The sequence below is a fragment of the Silurus meridionalis genome, chromosome 9 (genome assembly GCF_014805685.1).
Source record: "Silurus meridionalis isolate SWU-2019-XX chromosome 9, ASM1480568v1, whole genome shotgun sequence".
NCBI classification, from domain to species: Eukaryota; Metazoa; Chordata; class Actinopteri; order Siluriformes; family Siluridae; genus Silurus; species Silurus meridionalis.
In genome coordinates, this window is record NC_060892.1 from 25,874,129 (window position 1) to 25,882,559 (window position 8,431).

General features: G+C 42.5%; 1 protein-coding gene across 1 annotated transcript in view; it reads right to left on the reverse strand.

Moving 5' to 3' along the window:
- Positions 1–545: 545 nt before the first annotated feature.
- The window catches only part of npepps (aminopeptidase puromycin sensitive), a 13,407-nt gene continuing 5,521 nt past the window's right edge, over positions 546–8,431 (reverse strand). Inside the window, exons 3-23 of the mRNA XM_046856983.1 lie at positions 7,900–7,977; positions 7,640–7,761; positions 7,144–7,251; positions 6,258–6,458; positions 5,983–6,079; positions 5,809–5,842; positions 5,552–5,666; positions 5,047–5,211; positions 4,393–4,497; positions 4,200–4,260; positions 3,691–3,800; positions 3,524–3,587; positions 3,140–3,279; positions 2,858–2,992; positions 2,512–2,731; positions 2,257–2,399; positions 2,067–2,123; positions 1,838–1,945; positions 1,422–1,577; positions 1,150–1,197; positions 546–1,030 (exon numbers count right to left, since the gene is read on the reverse strand). Of these exons, the coding sequence (XP_046712939.1) occupies positions 884–1,030; positions 1,150–1,197; positions 1,422–1,577; positions 1,838–1,945; positions 2,067–2,123; positions 2,257–2,399; positions 2,512–2,731; positions 2,858–2,992; positions 3,140–3,279; positions 3,524–3,587; positions 3,691–3,800; positions 4,200–4,260; positions 4,393–4,497; positions 5,047–5,211; positions 5,552–5,666; positions 5,809–5,842; positions 5,983–6,079; positions 6,258–6,458; positions 7,144–7,251; positions 7,640–7,761; positions 7,900–7,977 (2,414 nt within the window). The 3' untranslated portion in view covers positions 546–883. The remainder of the gene's footprint in view (positions 1,031–1,149; positions 1,198–1,421; positions 1,578–1,837; positions 1,946–2,066; positions 2,124–2,256; positions 2,400–2,511; positions 2,732–2,857; positions 2,993–3,139; positions 3,280–3,523; positions 3,588–3,690; positions 3,801–4,199; positions 4,261–4,392; positions 4,498–5,046; positions 5,212–5,551; positions 5,667–5,808; positions 5,843–5,982; positions 6,080–6,257; positions 6,459–7,143; positions 7,252–7,639; positions 7,762–7,899; positions 7,978–8,431) is intronic.

Consider the following 8,431-nt stretch of genomic DNA (forward strand, 5'->3'; position numbering starts at 1 on the left):
CTGAGCTTGCATTATACGATATACATACAGTACCATGCTTACGCTGTTCGGTCTGTTTCGAACCTTTTGTGCACCGTGGATCAGTGCCTTCGCTGTCAAAAGTACTTGTTTTTTTTAAAATAACAAGAACACGACCTTTAACCCCACCCACCCCCGTTCTGCCAAGCCACGTCTCGAACATAAAACCATCGTAACGGATGGCACAGCAGAGGAAGTCGAATACTGTCTGCACAGAAAACATACACGTCTTAAAAAAAAAAATGAAAACAAACCACTGAATAAATTGTCGTTATCAATGCGCTGAGATCGAACGCTTGCAAAAGCATGCCTCTTTTTCTGAAGAAACAGAGAGGTGGAAGAGCGAAATCAATTCACAGTCATTATTCTACTGTGGAAATGCATGGAAAGGTCCGGAGTGAAATGTCTGGCAAAGTACGGTGTGAGTGAGTAAGTGCTAACTGTGTTTATAAAAACAAAACTAAAACTAAATAATAAATCAAATGCATGCGTTACCATTTTTTTTAAAAAAAGAAAGAAAACTCAAATCACATGAGGAAATTTCATTGCATGGTTTCCAGCAGGCAGAACAGGGTACATCATATTTCATCATCATCATCCTGTCTTGATTTGAGTGCTCTTGGGAAAATTCTCAAGATGTAACTACAGCGCTTATAATCGTCATGTAATAGAGGAAAAAAAACCCAAAAAATAAACAAAGCCTGTTCATAATTTCTGGATTCTCTCTGGCAGTCTGCTGAGCGGGCGAACGGTGGCAGCGATGATTTGCCGGGAAATCTGAAGTGAGTGAGTGAGTGAGTGAGCAGGTCGTGAGAGGCTGAGGGGCAGAGCTCGAGGGGGGGGGCTGGGGCTGGGTGGGGGGGTGTCACACCGGCGGCGCTTTGCGATGCAGCAGATACTGGTGGATGTCGTCTGCGTCCCGCTTGAGCCAGGCAGCGTTCAGGAGAATGTTCTCACAACACTGCTGCACGGTGCGCTCGGCCGCCAGGGCGTGGTGAGTCTCGAAGAAACTCTGAGGAAAACAAAACAAAAACGTACAAATACATTAAACGTTACACAACCCAGACATTATTATCGCATAAACACAACTCCATCAACACCTCCATTCCTCCCCCGAGTGATCGGACTCACCTTTACTTCTGCAGCCATTTTGTCGATCGCAAACCCATCGACAGTGAGCTGGACATGAGAAGAAAAAAATAAGAGCTTTTAAGACCATTAAGAACGAGAAGATGACAAATGTGAGCGACCGGTGTCTTAACCGAGCCCTAAATGAACCACAACTGTGGTTTATGCCAGAGCATTTCAATGAGTATTAGAGGAAGAGTTGAACATGAACATTAAGAGATTTTTAAAGGCCTCAAATGTTTTAGACGGAACACGTCCTGTGTGTAAAAGCTCACCTTGATGAGTCGAGAGATGAGGAATCCGCCCTGGTAACGGTTATGAAGCTCGTCCCAGTTGTCTCGGACAAATTTCCAAGCTGCTTTGCGGCCCTGCTTGCTGCTCCCGGCTACGCCGCCAATCACAGACACTGTGTCCTGAGGACGAACTTCATCCTACACACACACACACACACACACACACACACACACGTCAGCACTTCAGTAGCACTTCTTTAGGAGCATACTGAATGAATAAATCGAGCAGCACTAACTGGACCATGGTGCAGTTTGAGGTTTGATAAGTGCTGGTCTGGATTTCTGCTTTGTAGGCAAGCATTTGAAGCGAGCAGCTACAAGAAGCCACACAAACGGGGTGGTGTGTGTGTGTGTGTGTGTGTGTGTGTGTGTGTGTGTGTGTGTTTGCTCAGACGTACCGAAAGGGAGAAAGTCAACACTCTCTGGATAAGATCTGGAGAGGAGATTGCTCCCAGAACTCTCTCTATGCGATTTTTTTCTTCCTGCATGTCAGCCTGTTTATGAAGCTGGACAGAGGAAAAAAAAGCTCATGATGATGATGAGTGCGCATACTATCTAATCGTTTTTATCACTAAAATGTTTAAATCAGCTCCTACAGCAAAATCATACTCAGTACAAGCACATTACCTTCAGCATGGTGTCCAGCGTCGAACTATCGCCATGTTTTAAAACTGTTAGGTAAACCTAAAATAACACAAAAAGACGTCATCAGGAAAATCAGTGCATTATGTAGATACAGGAAGAACTTCCACTATTCGTATATATGAAGGAAAAACCACACGGAAGGATCCTTCGATGTGTGAAAGTGTCGTCTTACTGGACTCCTGAGGTCTGCAGAGAGGATCTGCTTGCCTTCCACGTGGTCTTTAAATCTTCTGCGTGCCTCCTCCAGTGTGGCCTTGTGTCCCGCCTTCCCCAGCTTTCCTAGCACAAGCCCTCGTAGCAGAGCATCCAAATGGCCTGGAACACACCATGATTTAAAAATAAAAACACAGGAAGTACATTTCTACTAAAGGAATGAAAAATATATCAGGGTTTTCTTTTCTTTTTTTTTTTTCCTCCTGATGCTCACCTTCACCAGGTTTGTTGTCCCAGCCCAGCTTTAAGCCGATGGGTGTAAATAGGTCTCTGATGAACTCCTGGATCTCCTCGTGGTGGTCGGTGTGGGAGAGCAGCGAGGAGAGTATGCCCAGGTTACAGCTCAGGTCACTCCACACCGTGTAATTCGGCTCGTTCACGAACGCCTCCATCACCTTTAACACCTCCACTGTGCTGATCATACCTGCACGAGACTAACAGCAAAAAAGATGTTCTGCTACAAATAGCTTTTGTAAAATAATTATTTTAAATTGTATTATATATTTAGATTATGACATGAATGTGTGCGTGTGCGTGTGTGTGTGTGTGTTTGTGCTTACCAGGGAGAAAAGGTCATTCTGCAGGCCCAGGCGATCTACCGGGAGCAGTGTAAGATCTCTGATTCCTGGCAGCAGGCTCTCCAGCATGGCTGAGCTGTACTGGACTCTGTAGAAGCCTACCGTGCCTGGATTAAGCTAGAACGAGATAAACGAACATGTTTCACACACACAGGCTAATCTCTGGCTGCCCCCCCACAAAATAAAAAAAAAAGTGAGATTTTTTTTTTTCCATGAACTTGGTCACACCAGCACATCTCACATACAGGGAGAAAGAGATCTGACCTTGACCCACTTATCTGGTCCCAGGTTAGGGATGGTGATTGTGAGTTCAGGCTGGTCCAGCAGAACCTTGATCTTGGAGCAGCCGGGGTCCTCACTGGTGCAGATGCTGATTGGGACCATCCAGCTGGGGCAGTCCTCACCTAGTGCGCACACACACATTAAACACAACAATGAGAACGGAAAGCAAGCATCCATGCCTTGAGTATGGGAAATTATTTTCCTTCCTTTCATTCAACACGGAACACAGCTTTTACGATCCCGGTGAAAGTATGTAAACTCGGAAAACAAAGATCCTGCATTTAAAAGAAATCGGATTTAAAAGAACAGATCCTATGAACATTATAATGCTTTATTAGTGGGTGAAAAATAAATAAATAAAACTACCATTATGTGGTCCACTAGCGCAGAACTTCGTCTGAGATATCTTCAGAACCCGATCGTCTCCTTGCTAAAAACACAATCTGCATTATTATTTGAATTTATTTAGCACATATCTAATATGCACTCGTAGCGTGTTTTTTCTTCTTCCTCTGTTTGCGCAGAGACCGTACCTGCTCCTGGTCCACTACAATAATGGGGAATCCCATCTGTTTGGTCCAAGAGCTCATCACTGCAGCGATGGGCTTCCCGCTAGCCTGCTCCAGACAGTCCCAAAGGTCCTCTGAAAGAAGGACAGAATGAGGGGAAAAAAAAAAGTAGGTAGGTAGAAACTATTTAAAGGAATACTCCAGCGTTTTTGCAACCTATTATAGTTCCACCGTATAAACACAGGCTGTGACACCATATAAAGTAAACTCAAGGAGGATGAAGATACAATGATAAATTCTGACTTTTTGCAGTATGCCCCCCCCCCTTTCAGTACAGACAAGATGTCGATTATTGTTTTTGTTCATCAACCTGTAAGTTACAGATGCATTTTTAAAAAATATATAAGGCTGGAAAAAAATGTTATGCATACTTCTACACTTTAAATTCACAGTTTGAGCTCTTATGTCATGTCTTATGTCTTATATTCAGGCTTACAAATAATTACAAATCATGCACACACACATCATTATACCTGTGGATGCATTTTTGTGCTGAAACTTCAAAAGATAAGTGTTCATTCCCTTTCTAAAATCCTAGAAGCACAAAAAAAAGCAATGTTAATCAGACACACAAAAGGCCACTGGTTGAATTCTTTCCTAATAGGTGGTTACGCAAAAATAGCTGTGAAATAGCGAATGTCTCAATTGCTCAGGTTCTTTCCTTACCTCGTCTCCTATGTAATTGTGCAGCATGCGGATAACAGAAGCACCTTTGCTGTAGGATATGGCATCAAAGATTTCATCCACTTCTGAGGGATGTCCTACATCAACCTGCCATTTAGGCCACACAAATAAAACAAAAACTCAAATTTCGGCAGGCTAAATCCAGGCCTCAGTGTAGTATTGTGGTAAGCGATCAGACAGAAGTAGGTAGTCGATTGCAAAGCTACAAATAAAACAAAAGTTCAGTATTTAGCAAGACTTCCTGCGACGGGTGTCAGAAAGGAAGTTAAGAATTTAAACCCGAGTCAACCCTTATATTGTAATCAGAAGCTAATTACAGCCTAATCTTTATGTAATCAATAGCAACCGTGTTACAAGTGAATGCATTAGAAATACATATGTCGTTTTTAGTGGCCATTTGAGGTACTGCACTCTGCTCTCATAAAGTCAAGCCCTAAAAACACTAATCCCCATGATTGGGTGAATTCAAAGCTGCTGTCTTTTACAATATCATTAAGACGGTTGCTCGTAAAACCCTACACGGTTTAATTAAAAGACACTCGCGTGAATTATGAATGAGTATTGTAGCTAGTGTTGATTTGTGGTGCGGTTTCTAAACAAAAAGCGCATGAGGTGCTGAAACATGTCTGATACAACCTCAATTGGGTGACTGTTATCAAGAGCGTCCAGATCCAGAGCCCTGGTGTAGTCAGCAGATACAAACTGCGTCCAGATGTCATACTCGGGGAAACAGTGGTCCACACAGAGGTACTCGATCCATGACGCAAAGCCCTCATTAAGCCACAGATGCGTCCACCATTCCTGCAGAATAAGCCTCTATCAGTAAATGGAAACCAGGCCCTTTTACAAGCAAACGCATGTTGCTTCGACATGCTCTCAGAAGGTGATGCTCTCGGTCTGTGCAAAGCTACTACACTAAACTCACAAAAACAATCAGCAGATTATGTGTCCAGGCTTATATCATTTATTTACTTTTTATATCTAGTTCTCTGGACAAACCTTCCATTATTATTGTACTACATTTAAACAATATTCATATACTGTACATCATGTTGCCATTTACTTTAATAGCTCAGCTCTCTGCAAACAGCAACAAAAGGCTCTAATGAGGTCACCACGGTTACCACGTTCACACACTCACCATAGTAACCAAATTCCCAAACCACTGGTGTGCCAGCTCATGCCCTACCACTAGGGCCACCCACTGGCGCGAGGACGCACATGAATTCTTCGGGTCGATCAGTAAAGCAGTTTCCCTAAAACACAAAAATAATGACACCCTGCAGGTTTCTTTCCATCTGTTACAGAGAAAATCCACTCAAAATCCAGCTCAGGAGGTCAAGATTACTTCTGGTATGCTGTTTACTTGATCTCTAGGCTAATACGCTGTTATAGTACCTGTAAGTAACAAGGCCCCAGTTTTCCATGGCACCTGGAGACAGAAAAAGAAATAAATAATCAATAATAAAAAAAAACATGCATCGTATAAATGTGGAAACGGTGTATAATAAACACGGGAAAGAACGAAAACGAAGGAAAAAAAAAAAAAAAGATAAACAAACAACTACGTACCAGCAGCAAAATCAGCAATTGCTATTAGATCGATTTTAGGCAAAGGATAAGGAACGTTAAAATAGTCTTTGTAGAAAGGTAAGGTCTTAGTAGCCACCTGGAAAGAGGGCAAAAGAGACAAGGTTTGACGCTAAAGGACATATTGATGATGCTTAGCAGGAAAATGGCGTTAGCTGGGGTAAAAAACAAAAACAAAAAACCAACATGCATAAATAATAAATAACCTTTGAGGTAACACTAGACTGGCAGACAAGAAAGCAGAAAAAAACGTTTACCTCCAGAGCGAACTTGCCCTGCTCGGCTTTCCCCATCGGGGTGTACACACGGACAGTCACGCCATCGGACGACTGGCTCTCCACGAAATCGTACTCGCCGATGACGAACGCCACCAGGTAGGTGGACATGATGGGTGTAGTGGCAAACTTGACTTCGACGAGACTGTCATCTTCCGGGTACGGCTTCCGATCGATGACGTTCTACAGCACGAGATCACACGACTTGTATAGGAGCAAGTTTTTTTTATTTTATTTTTTTATTATTAATCATTATTTTAAAACAAAAACATTTTCCTCTATGCACGTGTTCTAAAAGAACTTAATAGGTTTAGAGGAAACGGAAGCTTTTAGCTCTGGGCTCAGCCTGCCTGCGTCTTTTCTCCATTAACTGCTGTAATTAGAATGCTTTCTGAAAATGAGGAGTGAAACCAGAGCCATACTGCCATTACGCTCCCATCCACGATCAGCGCTCAACTGAACTCTATTAAATAACGCATAACAGCACCAACAACACAATATCCCGATATAAAACAGAAACGATGTTATATTTACGTATGTCCTATGGAGTCTCTCTGTGCATTTATCCAAAACGAATAAATATTAATATGCAATTTGGAACGTGTCTCCTCTCACCAAGGAGTAAGAACCGCTAGAGAACTGTATTCAATGCAAGTCGTGACACGTATTATTGCGTTATTCCGTCACTAGAAGTAAATCCTCAGTGCTACAGAGAGACTTCTGACCTGCATGTGGAGAAAGAACTCCACTGAGCATCTGTTACAGCATACATGTACACAAAGCTAGGGGGGGGGCAGTGTGTTTCCAGAGGGGAGGGCGAGTGTGTGTGTGGGTGGGTGCGTGTGTGCGTGTAAAACATGACACGTACCATATTGGACAAGGCTACTCGGTCCTTGGGGACAATAAGGGTGATGTCAAAGGTGGCTTTGATAGCTGGCTCGTCCCAGCAAGGGAAAGCTCGACGAGCATCCGTGGCCTGAGAGAGAGAGGAGAGAGGACAATGGTTCACACGTGTTCATGCTGGAACTTTGATGTGAACGGAAAGTGACAACCATAAACAAAAGCTGATACTACACACACACACACACACACACACACACACACACACACACACACACACACACACACACACTGTATTGAGTGTGAACAGGAACACTAATCTCTCCCTTCGACCTTCCTTTCCACATAGCCTTTAAACCTAAACCGCTCTCTTCCCTGTCTGTTCAAAAGGCCTGTAGTTACTTATCGCCTAAAACAAAGGGCCTATAATATTCAGATCACATGGACAGCAGAGAAACACGCCCAGGATACACCTGCTGGGGGGAAAAAAGCTCAAGGAATGAATGAAGGAAATGAGGAGTTACCTCAAACTGTGTGACGGCTGCATAGCGGATTTCTCCTGACAGAGTAGTGTATTTACTTCTGTAGAAACCTTTCATCTTATCATTCAGCTCGCCAACAAAGTCGATCTTCAACATCCCGGACCCTAGAAACATGCAGGAGATGGTCATGTGACCCTTTACCGCACAAACCTTGTAAAGGGTAAGATATGAGCACAATACCACTGCGACGGTTCAGACGGGAAGTTATAACAGAGCTCATAGGGGTTTGCTGAGGTGTTTACCTTTCAGTAGAGCACTGGGGAACGACAGAGTGACTTTCTCATCCTCGTTCTGGTAGTTAAATCCTGTAGCACTAATTTCTAAACGTGCACAAGGGAGAAAAATCTGTTATAAACATTTACAGGATTACAATAAGAGAAAATGGCATGGAAATTAATTTCTAATATACAAAAATGTGAAGCCTGAGGCTGTGGATGAGCACAAAGCAACGTTCTTGGCTCCAAAAGCTTCCCCAAAAAGAAATCTGATTACAGTAGAGGTCAACCGATAGTGGATTTTACCAATACCGATAGTTAGGTTGAAGCGTACTGCGTATTAACGATAAATAGATACTGGATAAAAAGAACAAACAAATAAACTCCATGTAAAATAATAGAAATTTTTTACAAAAATAAAACAATACTAAATCATGAAAATGTGCTAAATTAAATAAATGTGAATATATTCATTAATAAATATAACCATATAATTAATACATTATAACAAATATAAAGACAAGTTCCTTTTCTCCACATTCTCACACATCAGAGTCTA